The sequence below is a fragment of the Pogoniulus pusillus genome, chromosome 3 (genome assembly GCF_015220805.1).
Source record: "Pogoniulus pusillus isolate bPogPus1 chromosome 3, bPogPus1.pri, whole genome shotgun sequence".
Classification (NCBI taxonomy): domain Eukaryota; kingdom Metazoa; phylum Chordata; class Aves; order Piciformes; family Lybiidae; genus Pogoniulus; species Pogoniulus pusillus.
The window spans coordinates 15,353,954-15,374,279 of record NC_087266.1 but is presented as its reverse complement, the minus strand read 5'-3'; the positions used below and the strand labels follow the sequence as shown (position 1 = coordinate 15,374,279).

The following is a 20,326-nucleotide window of genomic DNA, read 5'->3' as shown; positions in this document are numbered from 1 at the left end:
TCTCTTCTCCCGGGCGACCAGTGACAGAACAAGGGGACACAGTCTCAAGTTGTGCTGGGGGAAGTATAGGCTGGATGTTAGGAGGAAGTTCTTGCCAGAGAGAGTGATTTGCCATTGGAATGGGCTGCCCAGGGAGGTGGTGGAGTCACCGTCCCTGGAGGTGTTCAAGACATGGTCTAGATGACTGGATAGGGCTAGGTGCTAGGTTGGACTGGATGATCTTGGAGGTCTGTTACAACTTGGTTGATTCTATGATTCTATGATTCTAAGAACTATTCTAATTTTATGAAGGTTAACTAAGAACTTATTTTCAAATGCCAGCTTTTTTAACAACTCCACCTCTTAACAACTTATGTAGGCATATCTGAAATAAATAAAATCATCAGTAGTTTACACTGTGTCCAATAGGAATGAAAGTTTTTAAAGCTGATGTTTATGTAGAAGATTTTAAGGCAAAAGCAAGCAGCTACTTTGGCTCTTGGTACGTTTTTTGGCTTTGTTATAGAGGAGCTCTTGAGCTCAGCATATTGCCTTATGCAATCCTATTGATTTGTCTTTAGATAGCTTTAGAGTTTCATGAGCTAATAAGGAAACAAATAATTTGACAAGACAGTTATGGATTTAAGTGAACAGATATATTTAAACAAATCTGCCACTGCTACATTTGATATTCCACAAATGCAATGCTCTAGTGAAAAAAAAACCCTAATAGATCAAAGCTTTTATATCAGTAATTTCTACATGAAGCCCTTTTCAGTAAAACATGAGTAAACAATTAGATACTTTTTGGTTTAAAGTAATTGTAAACTTTGAAATTACAGGGAATTACAAATATAATGAACTTCCAATTGATTTTGCCAATAAAGGTCGTACCACATGATCCTTGTGGTCCCTTCCAATCTGGTATTCCATGATTCAATTCCTTTAAAATTTTGTTTTCCCCCCCTTTAACTTGTCCTTGGTATGAAACAGCCTGCTAGAGCTGTCTGACAAACTGCTTAGATTGACAAAATAAAAGTTATGAGGAGAATGAGAAAGAAAGTCAGTACTCTCAGAAGAATACCTGGCCCAAGAGCTGGCCCAGCTGTGCCATTAATAGTACCCAGCATAATGGGTCACCCAGTTCACTCACTCACACTTCTAAAACAAATAGGTGAAAAATCTTAGATTGTTGTCTATTATTCCAGCATTAAGATAACTACATTATCCCATATTAAACATGTATTCAGACGTGAAATGGACTTCAAATAAATAATAGGTGAGGACTCTTGATGATGATATAATCATCTGCCATATCTCCCAACTAAAGCAATAGTAGAAATACCTCAAATTAGTGAATTGGTTAAAGTAAGCCCTCAAAACCCCTGGAATTTACTTTTCATTATGCTGAATATTTCTCCGATTTGTATTTTTATTTCAGAATTCTGACTTTTAGGAGAGCTCTTCAGAATCACTCTTTTGGAAGAAGAAACATTGCAATGTTACCTACATACTGCATGCAACTCTTGTATCAGAATTTCATAACCAAAACTAAAACCATAACTTGCAGTGAAAAGCATCTTACAGTTGTAAATGTTCTCAATAATTCTTTGTTCATTTAAATCCTTGTCATAGCTTAGCAGCTGATCCCCATGCATCCACTTGCATACTGTCCTCTACCTTCAAACTTTCAATGGGATGGGAAGAAAAACTGGGAGCAAAATGCAAAGCTCCACAGGTTGAGACAAGGAGAGTTTAAAAAAAAAACACAGAGATAATAATAATATCACTGAAAGTGTTAACAACATCACTGAAAGTGTTTATCACTGAAAGTGATAAAGTGAGTAATAAAAAATGTGGGGCTCTCACCTGGCATCACCACACCAAAAAAAACTGCCACACTTGGCCAAGCCAGACCCCTCCTTATGTAGAGGCCATGGCATCACTATGGTATTGAATACCCCACTGGCTGGTTCAGCTGGCTATCCTGGCATGGCCTATCCCAGTTTCTTACCAAAAAATTAACCCTATCCTAGCCAAACCCAGGGCAGCTCTAAAAGACTATCTTTCTAACTAATTAAAAATATTAAAATACTCTAGAGGCAAAAGTCAACATATTCCAAAAAATCCCTCTACTTACTCTTTCTTAAGGAAATCCATATTTAAATTCATATTTATGTGGTTGGGTGGTTGGGTTTCCTAGATTCCTCTGGACACAGAAGGAAATCCATATTTAAATTCAAATTTATGTGGTTGGGTGGTTGGGTTTTCTAGATTCCACTGGACACAGAAAAGATTCAGAGGTCAATGAAAAATGAGACTTTACCTGGGAACTGAATATACGTTGTGATGAACGAGCAATATTAGCAGGCAGGCCAAAAAAGTCAGGTTTATCATCTTCTGGAAGACCTTCAATAATATTACGATAATCCTGCATATGAAGAAAAAAAGAAACATAACTGAGGGAAATTTTTATTCAACTCATAAAAATAACAGTGTATGCTTAAAAGAATTTCATTAAGTACACTGCATAATGCAAAGATTAAAATAAATATACAGCACATGACATGTCCTAGCAATCTTGCATATTTCTTCAGATAGTTTTTTACTTAAATGATTTCACTTTTTTTGAGTGGTTTAAATATTTCTAGATTTAAATAAAAGTAATTGTTCTCATTTTCAATGTACAGACACTCTATTATCCAAATTCTAAATGCTATTTTTTATATATCATTAATCCTTTAAGTTTTCAACAAAAGTATTGCAACTACTTTTCATAGTCTTAGCATAGTTTTATTTTCCACTGATAACACCGCTGTACTTTGCATTGCTTTTTGCTCTTTTAAAGTGGAAAGACTACATATTAAAAAATCTGTCTTAGAGGTCTAGCATGAAGTCCTACATTAAATTTCAAATGAATCTCAACAATAGTAACAATACCATGTGAAAGGATCTTTAGGCTCTGTTGAATCCTCTCTTGGTTACACTAAAAGAATACTGAAGGAGAATCAGAATCCTTACAATCTCCAAATAAAACATTATACACCATCGACAGAACAACAGCAGATTATGTCAGAATTTTGATGCATTTTGTAAATGCATATATTTTAGATTTTCCTATTTCATCCAGAAGTTATAAGAATGTTTAGCAGTCCATAAAAAGGTGCTATTATGTTACTATACTGACAAAATAGCAAAACAGTTCTGACAATTTAAGGAATAGTGCTTCACACAAACAAGTCCTAAATAAATGGAGGCATTCTTTAGGTTGTAACTTATCTCTATCTGTGAAATTATTTCCACAAACAATAATTCTTGAAAATAACTTAGTTTAGTTTCTGTATTAGGTGACAGGAGACGCACACCTACCAAAATACTGCAGGAATTTGGTAAAGACACTGAGTATGGGAAATTAGTCATCTTCTTGCCTCTAGTGTTTAAGCCACCAATGACTCGTGAACTGAAAAGCTGCTCCAAGTAGGATCGGAGAACTCTCATGTCGAAGTAATTATCTACACGGCCCCCATAAATTGCATTTTCAAACAAGCCATGCACAAATTCCCATTGAAAATCTTTGGAACCTATAAATTAATTAACATTGGTTTAGTAACAGTTGTTAATATTGCATTGTAAGTACTTCTTGTCATTAGAGTTTTTCAGTGAAATAAACAAATAGAAACATATAAAATAATTAATTGCTATTTTTTTCTTCTATATTATCTCTATTTTCCCTCTCTTCTATACCACTTGTTCAAGATATCTACAAGGCAATGATCTACTTATACTCTATAGCTTTCAGAAGCAGGTAAAATCTTGATTAGAATGGTATTTCTTTAAGTCCCTTGAAAAAAAAGGAAGCTGTAATTACTATAAGCAGAGCTGTATTAGTGGTAGTTGCCGTTTCTAACTACTTCAATTATTCCTTCATAAGAGAAATTATCTTCACTGTAATATTGAATTATTATATTAATAACGATCACTGATAGTTAATGACTTGACCTCTTTACATCACCATACATTTCAAATGTGTATAAATAAGGTCCAATTCCAGAAGCAATCTATACATCTCATTAAAGTCAATAAATAATCTCTAAATAGCAGTTCCTAACTTTATTTTGAAATTTTTACACAATGCAAACTATTTTTTTAAACTTTTTCATATTAACTAATATTAAGAAATTATTATGCTACTTAGCAGATGGCTCTAACAAGCAGTGAGTTTCGATACAAATAATTCATACTCATTTAATTTATGCAATATTTAGGAGAGTTCATAGGGGAATGAGTGGAGACAGAAGACTTCACCTTTCAGGCTTCCCTGTATTCCCCATTTATTCCTCTAGACTGAGGAAGCTGAGCAAAATAGTTCTTGGCACAAAGAAATCAATGGTTTATTCACCTCCCAAAATTAGAATTGTGATATGCTCTGTGATTCTAGCTTTGCTTACTGGTGATAAGCCTTGCGCCACCTCCACTCTTATATGCTTGCTGCAGATACTTACAACTTCTTCAAGCAACATCACTACTAATGGTAAAACAGAACAGGTCCCATTTGAACTCAAGATCAGATGGTGCAAAGTGCACACAGCTAAACTCTTTTGCCTCAGAGTAAGGTACCCTCTGGGATCTGCCATCTGACAAACCATGCCATACCATTAAGTACATGAACACCCATCTGCATAAGCCAGATACAGAATAGTTTTGAGCCTGTGTTCAGTCATTAGTTTACCAATACAAATGTATCTTCAGAGTCTGGACCTACATCCAGAAAACTCTACTAAGCCTACACACAGCTGATTCAAAGTCAGACTACATCTTATACAGAAATAGTTACCTAACTACCTGTGTGTTTACATTTGTGAAAATGTTCCAATGAAGATTCAAATGCAAAATTTAAATAACTTCAAAATAGCCTCTAAATAGAATGGCCTCACTCCAAACAAAACCATCATGCAAAACAACAAATTTATAACAACTACTGCAACACTTTTTAATATTCAAAAGGATTATGCTATAGAGGTGAGAAATTTTCCCTTAAGAAGTGACTTACCATCAAAGAGTCTATCAATAATGTCAAAACCAGCACGGAGATCAGATAAAGAAAATTCATAAAACTTGGTCCAACCCTACCATTAAAAGAAGTCCAAAGAATTTCAGTGGTTACACAATGATAATCATGAAGTAAAATACAACTATTATGTAGTTACTGAATACAGTATTATACTTAACATTGAATGAAAAAAGGAGACAACTTAGGCCCTCCAAAGAGCATCTCTGGGAACGTTCAATGCAGTTAGTACAACAAACAAACTAAAAAGCAAAACCCAAAAAGCTTCTCTAACAGTGCATTTAATTTACATACTTCTAGAAGCTAGAATCCATTGAGTATGAAAAAAATTAACTTCAGTTAGTTTTATTTCCCAACAGTATTTATTTAAACTAAAAATTGGTGACATCTGTGACTAGGTCACACATTGAATTGTGATTTATTTTTTTTTAGATCTTTTTTGTATTTCAGTTTCCTTTGATTTTCATAAATAGTCCATTATACTTTCATCATCTGACTCCTTAATTTATATCACTTCTCTAATGACTACTTTTACCATTACAGGAAAAATGTCAACTGCCATATGCATGTTTTAATCATTCTCAGGTCAAGACTACAGCTGCTCCACAGATCACAAAACTATCAGCCAGGCATCCTGAAGGTCATAAACTGGAAGACACTGCAGTCTCTCAACAGTGTTAATGTATTTTCTTTGACAGATCTGTACTTGGACCAAAAGTGACCTGAAATTCATTAAGACATACAAGAGCTTCTAGTTTGGGTTAGCTGCAGTCCATCAATGCTAGAAAGTGGTAATCTCAAATTATAAAACCATCACTAAGTCTGCAAATGAAACAAACACAGTTACAGTGGAATCATGTAGAAAGCAGTACTCCTACCCTGTGTCACTAAGAAATCTGGAGGTAAATGAATGTGAATGTCAGATCAGTACTTAAAATATTTTTACCTACTCCCTGAACACTATAATCAAAGCTTGCTACTTCAAGAACTTTATAAATAACAAAGTCAAAACTAGGAAAAGACTCTCAAACATTCCAGGTTCTGCTGTCATCTTTCAGAAGACAGCTAATTTTATCCCTAGTCTAAATAAAATAAACAAGATACAGAAAGGTTTGTTGGCTGGGGAAGCATTTCTGTTTAAACATCTTCAGCCAGGAAAATAAAAATGTTTCCTTTAAACAAAAGTTTAGCTAAGAAGAAAACATATCACAGTCTCTGAAAAACATTATCATTCTAACAAGAAATAAGTAAATTATCTTGTTCTTCCATCTCCTTGAACATTTGTGCTCAAATCTGTGTGCAAAGAAAAGCAATCTCATCTCCTCCTTTCTTACAAGGTGTCTCTGTTTTCACATCATCCATTGAATTATGTAGTTTTCCAAAATCTTTTTTTCCTGTCCCAGCAAACAGGATTCACAAAATCATTTCCACAGGACCTCTCTCCTGCATCAGTATCAGTTAATATACAGATGACAAATAACTCCATCCAGGCAGTGGCAATATTCAGAGGGACAGGAATTTTGCCTACCACGATCTTACTTTACAGTGAATTCAGAGACAATAATGAAGGCAGGCAACAGAAATATCTGGGGTTTTCTAATCTCTGAACGTGACCTAACATACACCCAATGAAAAAAATTTCCAAGTATAAGAGATAATAAATGCAGTAAATTTTTCAAAAGGTAGCATAGAAAGATGTTACCTGAGGAATATAATTTCTTCTTTCTTGGCATACAGCATGAAACCATGCCAAACAAAAGAGAGAATGAGCTCGAGACAGATTTCCCTTCTTATTAATTTGCTCTGGTGTCCAAGATTCATAGGTTCTCAGAAGATTCTTTTTCAGGCCTGGAGGTGCCTGCATTGGAAGAAAAAATATTGTTCTAAATAAAAATTCTAATACATTAATGTACTATTTTCTCTTAGATTATAACTTAAAATGTGTAACTTATTAAAATTACAAATATTACTTTAAAAAAAATCTGCTTGCAATAAATGGCCTAACAAGAGTGTTGTTCTGCTGAAAATAACTTCAATATATGGAACAAAAATGTAACCAAAACCAGCTGATAGGAGGAATGAACCACACTAAAAGACTTTAGTCAAAGAATACCTCCATTTTCCATAACCAATGGCAGTGTTAGTAGCACCCCTCCTCATGATTTCCATGATGGATTAGATATTTTCTAACAAGTTGGAGGAGCATGGTCCCAGTTATTACTTATATAGAGTCATTTTAAAAGCAAAACTTTTAATTTTAGTAAAGGTCTTTAATTAAATGTTCTACTGAATGAGAGGAAAGCCATTTTTGTTGAAAAGCTCCAGTAAGTATCAGCCACTGGGACAGAGAGAAAACTAAGGAATAGAAAATGTTATTCTGTGATCATCAGATGAAGACCTCTATCAAGAAAGAGGAATATTTTGATTTTCACTTACATTCCAGCACCTTTGTAGGTTTTTGCTTCTAAGCAACACTGAATAAATGTGTAAAAGGTTCTGGAGCACAAACCAGAACAAATACTTCTCTCAGGTAAATTTATTTTCAGTTCGTAACTTCAAATGGGAAAAGAAATGTGAGGAAAGAAATTTTACAATTTTTTCACTTTAAAGCACAGCTTCTTCAAATTTCCACATGTGCATTAAAAACGATCATCAACAATCTTCCATGGTAAATTATTGATGGCATTTCTTGTATTACAACTGAATGTAAGGCAAAACCAGTTGGTAAATAGTCCATATTATCCAAACATTATTTTATCTAAACATATAATTTACTATACATCCAAGTTCATTCATTGTAAGCATGTAATAAAATCTTTCCAAATAGACCTTACTTCATAAGTTACTTTCAGACTTGATTGAAGCAAAATTGGTGTAAATTTTGGATGAACTTCAGTGGTAAGCCAAAGGCGGAAGTTTGGTTGAGGCTGCAATGTATTCAGTTCCTGTTAAAGAGATATATATATTGAAGTAGCTTTTGGGTTGTTTTCATTTGTCTGTTTTTTTTTTAATATACCAAACAGTATTTACAAATTTATAATATCCTAAATTAGAAAATCAGGTTTTTCTAAAAGTTCTTTAGTTTTATTCAGAAGTAAGATTATTCAAAAGACTAATTCAAGATGTGTTGTCTCCACACATTCATATGCATGCTGTACTCATCCTCTGCACTTCCCCTCCCAGATCTTGAATTCAGAACAAAATATTAACAGAAGAAATGCTCTATATATGTAAAAAAACACCAGAAGGCTACATGTCAAAAGATGTGTACAGTTCTGGAGCTCCTCAACACAATAAGTACGTAGAACTGTTGGAACAAGTCCAGAAGAGGGTCACGAAGATGATCAGAGGGCTGGAGCAGCTATGAGGACAGGTTATGAGAGTTGGAGGTCTTCAGCCTGGAGAAGAGAAGGCTTCAAGGAGACCTTGTAGTGGCATTCCAGTATCTGAAGGGGGCTTACAGGAAGGCTGGGGAGGGACTATTTACCAGGTCCTCTAATGACAGGATGAGGAGTAACAGGTTTAAACTGGAAGAAGGGAGATTTAAACTAGATGTTAGGAAGAAATTCTTTACAGTGAGGGTGGTGAAACACTGGAACACATTGCCCAGGGAGGTTATGGATGCTCTGTCCCTGGAGGTGTTCAAAGCTAGGTTGGATGAGGCCTTGAGTGACCTGTTCTAGTTGGAGTTGTCCCTGCCTATGGTGAGGGGTTGGAACTAGGTGATCTTTGAGGTTACTTCCAACCTAAACCATTCTATGATTCTAAGGCTTGTAATGTGGGCTGTATATCAACAATAGATGCCAGTGAAGTGACTTTCATCAACAGTACAGCTATATTAATTTATTTTTCTTCAGGAGTTTGTTATACACACACTGTATCATGAATTCACAGAAAACTGAAAATAGGAAAATGGAATTCTAAGAGGAAAAAAATATTGTCAAATGTTATTTCAAATATAAAGGCTTTACAAAAAATACCTAACTACTGAATGTATGACAAACAGTGCTGGTGCTTTCTGCGCATCTGAAACAGAGTTGCTTTTCACTGAGAATACCAACATTGTTTAACAATTGACTTTAGAAGAATGTCAACACCTTTCTGTACGTGTCTTGGAAGAAATCCTACCAGATTTTCTCATCCATTCATTTTTAAAATCTCTAAAATAGAGTAATTTGGTTTTCAGTGATTTTAGGGAAGAAGAAAATTCTGTCGATCCATTAAGTTGCTCTGCTCTTTACACAAAATGACAACTGCATCTGGTACCTAACATCACAGAATTGTTGCAGTTGGAAGGAACCTCTGAAACAGTCTAGTTCATCCCCATGCTCAAAGCAGTCAGCTGTGATGGGCTACCCAGAACTGTGTCCAGTCAGGGTTTCAGCATCTCCAAGAATGCAGACTCCACAGTTTCCTTTGGGCAACCTGTTCGAGTGTTTGACCATAGACCCAGTAAAAGTCTTTTGTCTTAGGTTTAAATGGCATTTCCTGTAATTCAGTTTGTGCCCACAGCCTCTTGTCCTGTCACGGGACACCACTGAGAAGAGGCTGGCTGTCTCCTTTACTCCTTCCCATCTGCCAATACACACTAAATAAGATTCCCCGAGAGGATTCTCTTTCCCAGTCTGAACAGTTTGTTCTCTAAGTCTCTCCTTGTATGACAAATATTCCAGTCCCTTGACTGCCCCGGTGGCCCTTTAGTGGACTGGTTCCAGTATGCCCATGCCTCTCTTGTACAGGGTTGAGGATTACTGGACACAGCATGCCAGATGTGTCTCACCAGATCAGAATCACCACACACACATGCCCTGTCCATAGCACCCTGCTCCTGACCTGCTGACAACGTTCTGCCTAAAGCGACACAGGAAGACAGTGGACTCATAGTCATCTTCAAACCCACCAGAACTCGCAGGTCTTTTCCTTCAAACTGCTTTACAGCCTGTTAGCACTTAGACCATCTGGATGCCTGGGATTATTCCTTCCCACAGGAAGCGCTTGCCATCTCCCTTTGCTAACCTTCACAAGGTCAGCCTATTTCCCGAGGTTATCAAGCACCTTCTGAATGAAAGCATGTCCATCTGCTCTATCAATCATTTCCCCCAGTTTTGTATTGCCTGTAGCTGTTGAGGATGCATTCTGTCCCATTATTCAGGACATTAAGATGCTAAACAATGTTGGCCACAGTACCAATGCCCAGAGCACATCACTGATAACTAGTCTCTGACTGGATTTTTTAGTACTGACAACAACCTTTTCAGTCATGCAGTTAGGCCAGTTTTCAATCTACCTCACTGTGGAACAATCGGGTCTGTATTTCATCAACAATGGGAGACAAAATAAGATATGAAAACAATCCACAGCCCTGGAAGCATGAGATTTCAGAAAATAAAACAAAATAATTTTACGTGCTGGTTCAAGTGCAATTAATTATCTGCAGCATGCATCCTCTGAAACATCACATTTGACTAAAAGACACCGAAGGCCAGTTAGAAGTAAGCTGCAAAGGTATCATCTTCATATTGATAATGTTCACATTGACTAGAAGACATATTTCAGCTTCTCTAATAGGATGATTGTGAGAACTAAATTTATCTAGCTGGACAGAACTGAGTTACAAAATAGGCAGATGTCTCTTAAAAGGATGTTCAACCATCTGAATGACATAGCTTTGCACATTGCTAATGGTATTGAAAACAGACAAGGGGATGTGCTGAATCAAAGATCAGCAAATCTTGGTCTACATTAAGTTCAGTAGGAAGTTTAACACATTTGGTAGAATGTTCTTTGGAAAAGAATATGAAACTTCAGTTATATATCCATATTTTAATGCTTAGTAATTAAAAAATTTCAGGTCTCCTAAGAAGCTTACAAACACTTCCTTACTGTCCACCATCATATCCAGACCAGATGACACACATCAGTGCAATCTTGCTTTGCCTTTTATCTTTTCAAAATAGATTATAAGGATGCTAAAGGCACATGGTCATTGCTAGACAGAAGAGAGACTCCATGCTCATGTGAATAGAGTACGTGTTATAGAAAACCTTCATAAAACTCAAACATTAAGATTGTAGTAACTATTGATAGAAACTCCTCAGCTTTCTTTTGTTTTTTGAGTTAGTTTACTTTGTGGCTTTCATAGAGATATGCATCTAAAGTTACTTCAATTTACTTAGCAAGTTAATGACTCTTCAAGCCATAAAAGTGTGTTTCTATAAAACATAAGACATTCTAACTTCAAATTAGTAAAAGTCTTTTAGTGATTCAGACACAAGCTACACTTAAGAAAAAGAACTACTAAAAATATAGTATTAGAATAGAGGGGGGAAAAAATAAATGAAATAAATTTAAGCATACACAGAGTTCAGCAAACATGGGCAGTATCCCATAAAGTACCAGAAGTCCAAAAAGGAGCATTTGTTCACTCATTGTGGCAGAAACGTTCTACATCGTATAGAAATAAAAGTGCTCACACACAGGAAGGAGTTACTTAGATCTGAAGCATTTCACTTTATACTGCAAATGTTTATTTTTAAATGGTTAGAATTGTAAACATCACCATGGCAATGCCTGAAATGCTTCAGAAATACTGCATGCTCATTCTGTCTGGTTTACAATAGAGTCTTCTCTAGCTATGCTCACCTTTTCCAGTACAGGGAGCCAAGAAGTAACAAGATGCAGGTTCTTTAAACACAGCCATTCTCCATTGCGTGCACATTCTTTTAAAGTTTGAATAGCCAGATCAGCTTGGCCTTGGCCCATTGCAATCTGAAATGACAGACACGGTTGCATCAGGAATTTATCGTGCTTCATTTGACAGCTAAATACAAAATGGTGTTACAAAACTGAAGTGCGTATGTAAAAAAGGTGTGCTAAGGTTAACCAGAATTTTCCCTAATGTGCTAGGCTGCTAAAATAGGGAAAAGATTAATGAAAACGTAGTTTCTCTTTGTAACCTATCCAACCAGAGTTTGTTAAGAAATAACATTACCTAGTGTTTTTAGGAAAGAAAATACATCACTTGGTGACAGTGATAGTATTCTCTGGGAACTGAAAAAGTAATTTAAATATCAGTGACTAAATTGTATTACTGCAGAACTGCTGATACAACGAAAACAAGAGATATGTGAGAACAAATTTTCTTTTGACTGTAAGTTGGGAATACTTCATTTGAAGAGAAACACTCTGAAGAAAAATATGAATAGCTTAACAATCTTCTCTTTATCTTTCATAGTACCATATTGCTGCTAAAATAAATTTAGGTCTTAAAATGAAAATACAGAGATGCAAAACTGAATTTTCACATCAATCAGTGAAAACTGAAAATAAAGGAAGAACTTCTTCTGTGGTACAATACTGCAACAATTGCTCTTAGACTATCTATATAGTACCTTGGTTCTCCCTTAGAATCTAATTGGATTCTATACTCCACAAAAAAAACTGAATCAAACATGTTGAACAGAAATTAGTCCTAGCCAATGTGAAAAGTCTTGCCTTGTAAGTACTGCTGTAGCAAAATAGAACTATTGTGTTCATTATGACTTCATTGAAAAGAAATCCATCCTCTCTTTTTATCCTGAAGTTGTACTGAATCAAAGACTTGAGGCCTTAGCTTTAGATGATGATAGAGATAAGCTCTGCCTACATAAACTGAGTATAATACCTTGAAATAATTTTGAATAGTCAAAAGAAGATAATTGAAAATTGCCAGAGAATATGGTAGTACACTAAACAAATTTAGTGGTCTGTTCTTTATCTCATATGAGAAATGATTAAACAGATTTAAAAAATCTGATTCTCTATGTTCTGTTCAAATTGCGTTCTTGGCCACCTGGGCACACTGCTTGCTCATGTTCAGTCACCTGTTGACCAGTACCCCCAGGGCACTCTCTGCCTGGCTGCTCTTCACCCACTCTGTCCCCAGCCTATAGCACTGCATGGGGTTGTTGTGCCAAAGCACAGAACTCAGCACTTGGCCTTGTTAAAACTCATGGTGCTGGACTACATCCATCTATCCAGCTATTCCAGGTGCTTTGCAGAGCCCTCTTGCTCTCTAACAGATTGACACATGCTCCCATCTTGGTGCTGTCTGCAAACTTACTGATACTGGACATAATACCCTCATCCAGATCATCAATAAAGATATTGAACAGGACTGGGACCAGCACTAATCCCTAGGGCACACCACTAGTTACTGGCTGCCAACTGGATGTGGCACCATTCACCACCACTCTCTGGGCCTGGCCCTCCAGCCAGTTCCTAAACCAGCACAGAGTGCCCCTGTCCAAGCCAAGGGCTGCCAGCTTGGCCAGGAGTTTGCTATGGCAGACAGTATCAAAAGCCTTGCTAAAGTCCAGGTACACTACATCCACAACCTTCCTCACATCCACCAGTTGGGTCACCTGGCCATAAAAAGAGATCAAGTTGGTATTTGATCCCAAAATGGGTGGTAACATCACACAGACATCACACTATGCCTTCACAGACCAATTTCATCAAAAAATAAGGAGAACAGACATTGCTACTGTAAAATTTTATACCTTATAACACTTATCAAAAACTGACCTGATGGTAGCACTCAGTATTTCTTTCAACACTTGCAAGTTCTTGCAGCTCTTGAGAAGGATCAGCACCAGGAGAAATAATTATCAAGATGGGCTCAATTTCCAGAGTCTCTTTATACAGACGTTTCAAATTCAGAGGCAATGGAGACAATTCTTTTATTTCTATAATTAGAATTAGAATTATTACAGAAATAAAGTGACTCTACAGAATGGAGCATCTGTATAGGTCAAATTTGAATCCATTTTCAGAAAGCCTGAACACAAGCTTACACTTTCTATGAAAGCTGTCCAGCCTATTAGCTGGCTAATCTTTCTCCAGTCTAGGCTTCTAGTAACATTTTTCACAAATACAAAAACCACTCCCAATTTAACATGCCCTTCACTAATATCATAAATAAAAATAGCTATGTTATCGGTGTGGAGAAGAGAAAGGAAGGGAAAAAATGAGGAAATAAAGGAGGAAAGGAAAGGGGGAAGGAAGGAAATGGAGAAATTATCTAAGCTAAAAAAAAATCAAAACACCTAAATTGCAACTTGATATTCAACCATAGACTAGTTTGTTGGTTTTCATCTGCAGTATTCATTCAGGCAACACAAGTCACTCTAAGCAATAAAATATCAGGAAGTAGAGCTTGATAACATTCTCTAGGGTAAAAATACTTCTTTTAGTTAGTTTTTATGAAAAAGTGTTTACAATGCTGAAAATACAAAACTGTATTATGCCTTTAATTAAAAAATCTAACATCAAATGTTTCTTTTTTTGTGGATTAGGACCACAAGAAAGAGGTACTTGTGCATTCAGGTCTCTGCTGGGCATTGAGTCACACAAATTGCAGATTCCAACAGGCAGGGACATTACAAGCATGGGACTTATACATGCATCTGTCTGCTAATAACATATGACAAGAGTAGGCTAAGCTTACTCCTGAAAATATTGGCCTTGGATGCAGACACAGAACCAAATAATAACCACAGATAGAGCACAAAGAGGGAATAAGATCAGCACTCACACAAATGGCAATAAAATGTAAGAATGAAACCTAAACCTACACTAACTCTTTTAAGAAATGATGTCCATGGCAGGAACTTCGAAAAATCTCAAGTCATGAGGGTATTTTAAGTAACTCATCTGCTGCACTATCATGCAAAATCACCCACCTTGGTGCCACTCAAACCGGAGATCTTCAAGTACTGGAAATCTAAGTCTAGCTACTTTACCTTGGCAGCCTATGAGTCATTTTTCCATGTTCATTGTTTACCACACTAAAGCAGCCTTTGTCACTTACATTTAAGATCTTTACAATCTGGATCTTCTCCCTTCTGTGGATCCCACCTCTCTCCCGACACTGAATGACATTTAAACCAAGATATTCTGCCTTGTCCCTAGGTAATGCAGTGAGTGACATTTAAAACTACAGTGTCCATCCCAATGAGACACTCAAAATCACCTTGCATATGTGTATTGCCATAAACCAGTCAGAACTGAAGAAAGGTCTTTTTGTGCTGTATTACAGTATTATGACTATTTTAAACATAAGTCTTGAACTAGGAATACAATAGGCCTCAGAGAAGAAACAGATAAGACTAGAACCAACAGACAATAATGGTACTGAAACACCATGTGTATTTCTGAACAGTGAGTAAAAGTTGTATTACAGCCCAAGAAACTGACAGAAGTCACTGAAAATGTGATATAATCCTTTGAGATTTACAGAAGCTCAAAACTAAAAGTTTTTAAACAATAAAACTGTGCATAATCTTTCTGGAACATTTATGTCTCAAGGAAAATCATAGAATTTTAGAATAGCTTGAGTTGAAAATGCTGTAGTGCAAAGCTTAGAGAATACCAGCTATACTCCTTTCTTCCCCATGTGGCACAAATCAAGCCATTTTAAAAGCACTTTTTAACAATACTTTACAGGAATAAAATCAGCAAATCCATTTACAGTATGTTTTCAAATGCTAATAATTAAGGATTCCATAAAACCGTAAAATAAAAGAGAAACATAAGACAAAAAAATTTATTTCATCGTTGCATGGAAACACCCTGGTGAAAAATTAACTTACGCAACGTTTTACATGCAAAAAGAGTCATGGCACTCTGCAGCCTGTCAGGTCGGACAGCTTGGACCACAAGTACCTTAAAACAAAAGGGAGATGAGTTTATAAAATATATTAAGACAATTTAAAATGCAAGAGTCTTCTAAAAAGGCTGAATTCTTTAAACTTCTCTTTAGAACAAAGTTATTTTATCTGAATATATAGAGCTATCTGATCATTCCACTCCAAGCTAATCTAATGTCATTGTTCTTTTACGAGGAGCTTGTTCTATTCATAGAATAAGAAGACAGATCTACATCTAATGCCTATTTGTAAGCTGGAACTTTTTCTACAGTGTCCTAGAAAAAAAAGGTACCTATGTGAGTAGCTTTTGACAGAAAGCAAACTTAGGTTTATACTCATAGTCTAAATTCTGCACAATTACTTTGGCAGTAATATCCTAACTGGAATACTAATCTTTCCCATTTTAATATGATAAAATAATCAGTTTTGAAATTACTTCCTTTGTTTAAGCACATCTTTAGAGTTTTACATCTAACTTCTTTTCCTGAGTCATTCTGACTTTCAAACCTCCTAGTTTTGCACATGTTTTTACTGTTCTTCAAAAGACCACAGAACACAAAATGCTAATCATTTCAGATACAAATTAAATTAGCAGTTTCAATTATTTGTTTCAATCAACTTCCTGTAAAATGTTCAATGTAGCCAACTGAAGGCAACTAATGCAACTTCAGGAAAATCTTCAACTTTGTTAAAACCACCACTTCCTTCTCTTTGGCAAAGCTGTAAACCACACTCTGAACACACTTTGACATGCCAATTTCCAGCTTTGAAATATCTGTTGTTATTTTTTGGAGGAAAAAATTAACTTTGTCAAAATTTGTTACATTTTTAAGAAAGTACTACTTTTTACTACTTTGAGATTGCACCAAAGTGCTACTGCCTGACTTTGAAGTTTAACATACAGTGTGAAAGAAACTAACTTCTGAGTGGCATGGAAGCCTAAGTGGGTAGTTTCAATATGTTTTACCAACCAAAACATTCTAAATACCTTCCATTTTCCCTTCTGGCAAGTAACTAGACATGGAATGTGCTGACATTCTGGGTTTTTATCTATAACTGCAGAATGTTTATGAAAACACATTGCATATATATAAGAACTGCTCTTCGGCATTTCAACAAATCAAAGATGAGTCAGACAAATTCCTTTCCAAAATGATTTGTTCCTAAGTTATGTGCAAGGGATTTTTGGGATCCTGTAAAAGCCAAGCAGAATGACACTACATTGTCATGTAACCCATTCCTGCTTTGCCTGGGTCTTCATCTTACATGAAGTGACTTCAAATGGAAAGTTGCAGCATCATTGGAAAGTAATGAGACCTTTTCTCCTATAAACACAAGAGGGATGAGATTTTTCTCTTCAGAGGAGAAGGATCCCTGGGTGGAAGAAGGAATCTGCCTCTCTAACATTCTTGGCCAGTTCATCAATCATCAAGCTTTTAGAAAGTATAGCATCTCATGACCATCATACTAAAATGCAGTGGCTGCTTCTAGGTTTTGTCACTTTCAGTTAGTTGTGTGAGTCTGCACATTGAATGATGAACTAAATTAATGATACTGAAAAAGCTGACAAATTGTGCAGTAACAAAGAAACTGTGGAAGAATGTGCATTCATAAAATTATTTCTGTGAATATTACTAAAGAGCTTGTTACTTTACAGGGTATGCTCAGTTGCAGCCAACACACCAATACACAAGAAGACTCAGATAAAACAAAACTAAGTATGCATCACAGAAAAAAACAAAACCGCAACATCCTTAAACGAGGTATACCAGCTATAAGCTAATGCAGATACTGTCACTGCTTATAATTCAATCAGGCCCGAAATCTAAATTTTCAAGACATAAAACACAACTTCAATGCTCAACTCATAATTGCTTTCGAATAATTCAAGAGGAAGATTACCTGCTGAAATAAGGAAATTCTTTTTACAATAGTAGATGGGAAGTCTTGTTCACACACAGAGCTCTGAGAAAAGGTGTGCCACAGTCCTTCATCTTCAAAACAAAGTGTTTGGTAGAGACCTGGGAGAGAAATCTACAAAACAAATAATGCATATTTAAGAATAAGGAAAAAATAGTCACTGGGGCATTGTATATTTTAATTAATTTCCAAATACAACTATGAACCTAAACCTGTAAACATTTGTGCATCTCACATTAACTCAATTCAATTTTAACTTCAGACTTAGAAAAGGGTGAGTTTTTTGAATTAACCATTTGTTCATCCTACTCCCCTGGAAATGCCAAGTCTGTATTTACTCTATGTTTTCATTTTTAAACTTCTAGGCAATTTGTTTTGAGCTCTACTCAGTTGTAATTCTTTCCTTTAATCACAACCAGGTTCTTTTTCTACCAGCACATGCTAATGATTCACCTTGTTACTCATTTTCTGTTTCTCTGTTTAAAGCTTTAATGACCATGTTTACCACACCATTATTGTAACTGTTCCTATCTCTAGTAAAGAGAAATGAATAACAATGAACTCTGGATTTAGCAGCAGAAATCTCTGACAAAGGTCAGTCAAGAGTTTCCTTCTTGCTGAGCTACACACAGAAGGAGAAAATTCTAAGACAGAATTTCAGTTACTAGTATTTTCATTTAGTTCCTTCAGGGTCAGAGAACTGCAATACTGATTGTTGCAGGATAAACCAAAGCAAGACATTTTCATTTGGTTGCTTTTTGCTTTATTTTATAGAAGCAGTAAGAAACTTCAACATTCATTTCAAGATGAGCATGGAAATCTGAGAGAGAGGGAGAGATGCATGTGTGTGAGAGAGAGATAGAGATGAGACAGAGAGAGATGAGACAGATGGAAAGGAAGGAAGGAAGGAAGGAAGGAAGGAAGGAAGGAAGGAAGGAAGGAAGGAAGGAAGGAAGGAAGGAAGGAAGGAAGGAAGGAAGGAAGGAAGGAAGGAAGGAAGGAAGGAAGGAAGGAAGGAAGGAAGGAAGGAAGGAAGGATCCTACTGTGTCAAATCTCAGTAGGATGATAGGTTGATTTACATGCAATGAAATTCTTTGTTAGATTGGGTAAAGATGTACATGAAAAGACTCAGAAAAATGAGGTTGTTTATTTGTGCTAGTTTGAAGCAGGCTAGAATGTTTTGGTGAGAAGAACTAGATTACAGGCTGTGAAAGGAAAACAATGGTGATGACTACTTCGCTCATAGGCTTGCTGAGATCTATAGGAACAAGAAATAAAAACACAGATAACCAGTCTCACTTGGGCTGCTGGCTGAGCTGCACCTTGCTCTCTAACCTCAGCCTCTATTTTGGACTAAACCACTTTGCTTCCGGACCCCCTGGCCAAATCTCTATTCTTCCTTGGGACTGGGGTAAGGTTGAGAGGGGTAGAGGAAAGGTGAAGGGGCAGTTGAGAGCCCCTCCTGGGGACTCAGGTTTCTAGGAGAGGAGTTGTGCTTCTGTATTACTTTTTATCTTATATATTTCTGTACATAACTGTATATACTGTAAATATCTGCTTGTATATTGTGCCAGCTGTAAATATAAGCTTCATTCATATTTCCAGAGCTGGCTGAGTCTAGTCTGGGTGATTTCCAAAGTGTGGGGGGGTGGGGAACACCCAAACCATCACATTTTTCGTTTAAACAGAGTTTTTTTCAAATGAGTATAAATTAAGCCATAGTTTCTGAAAGATAAACAGTTTAAAGAAAAAAAAATCTACATCTGACAAATACATATTCGAATATTCAAATTCAAACTGTTATTTGCTAAAACTAAATGCCTTTTAAATGCAAACCACCACATGATGCATACCTTCAGAGAAGCTACTGCCCAGGCTCGGTCCTGTTCTATCCATGAGGGAATCTGGTCACGAACACTTCTCTGTGAATCCTTATTGAAGCAATTTATGTTACACACATAAGTTACACACATTTTTATGAAACCCTATATTCAGTAATAAGATTGTGAAAATAATGTTTTTAACAAAAATGGCATTTACAGCAGGAATCTTTCTGTGGCCTTTTGCTACGTACATAAACGGCAACACAAAAGAAAATTTATCAATGATTTAAATTTTACATACACTGCTGATATTAACATTTGCTTAATGACTTGACTCTGAAAATATATTTCCATTTAGAGAATCTGTATAACACACCAAAATCTAAGTAGTTTTCCATTAAAAAGACGTGTACAGAATCAATAGAATTCAGTAACACTTAGTGAATACAGCATAATCGGCCAGGTATGGGCCAGAAGCTTCTTAACCTAGCCCTGTCACCTAAGAAAACATAAATGCATCTCTAGATGTAGGACTCTGAGGATGGGCAAAAAAGTATGTCAAAGTTAGCAAAATGTGTGGACAATTCCATCAATTCATGCCAAAACCACAAGTCATATGATACCAGAAGAAAGAATTATTCAGAATGGTGACCGTAGCTACAGAAGAGGGCTTAAAACCTGCTCAAACATTCCATTGGAAAAAAAAACCCAACATTTAATCCTAGTAAGAGAAAGAAAAAAGCAGCAAAATTAAAAAAAATATGCAATTCAAAAAATGAGTTGCCATGTTCAAAAAGTTTTTATATGTTTATATTAGTATGTGAGGACTTATTTGTACTTTTATTGT

The 20,326-nt window shown here is 36.0% G+C and overlaps 1 protein-coding gene across 2 annotated transcripts in view; it reads right to left on the bottom strand.

Moving 5' to 3' along the window:
- Positions 1 to 20,326, bottom strand: part of DYNC2H1 (dynein cytoplasmic 2 heavy chain 1) — a 160,376-nt gene that overhangs the window by 50,541 nt on the left and 89,509 nt on the right. For both annotated transcript variants that reach the window (XM_064170698.1, XM_064170692.1), the window contains 10 exons: positions 19,510 to 19,587; positions 17,638 to 17,769; positions 15,679 to 15,751; positions 13,613 to 13,773; positions 11,690 to 11,815; positions 7,882 to 7,992; positions 6,750 to 6,905; positions 5,030 to 5,105; positions 3,349 to 3,560; positions 2,306 to 2,410 (listed from right to left, as the gene is read on the bottom strand). In XM_064170698.1, the coding sequence (XP_064026768.1) occupies positions 2,306 to 2,410; positions 3,349 to 3,560; positions 5,030 to 5,105; positions 6,750 to 6,905; positions 7,882 to 7,992; positions 11,690 to 11,815; positions 13,613 to 13,773; positions 15,679 to 15,751; positions 17,638 to 17,769; positions 19,510 to 19,587 (1,230 nt within the window). The remainder of the gene's footprint in view (positions 1 to 2,305; positions 2,411 to 3,348; positions 3,561 to 5,029; positions 5,106 to 6,749; positions 6,906 to 7,881; positions 7,993 to 11,689; positions 11,816 to 13,612; positions 13,774 to 15,678; positions 15,752 to 17,637; positions 17,770 to 19,509; positions 19,588 to 20,326) is intronic.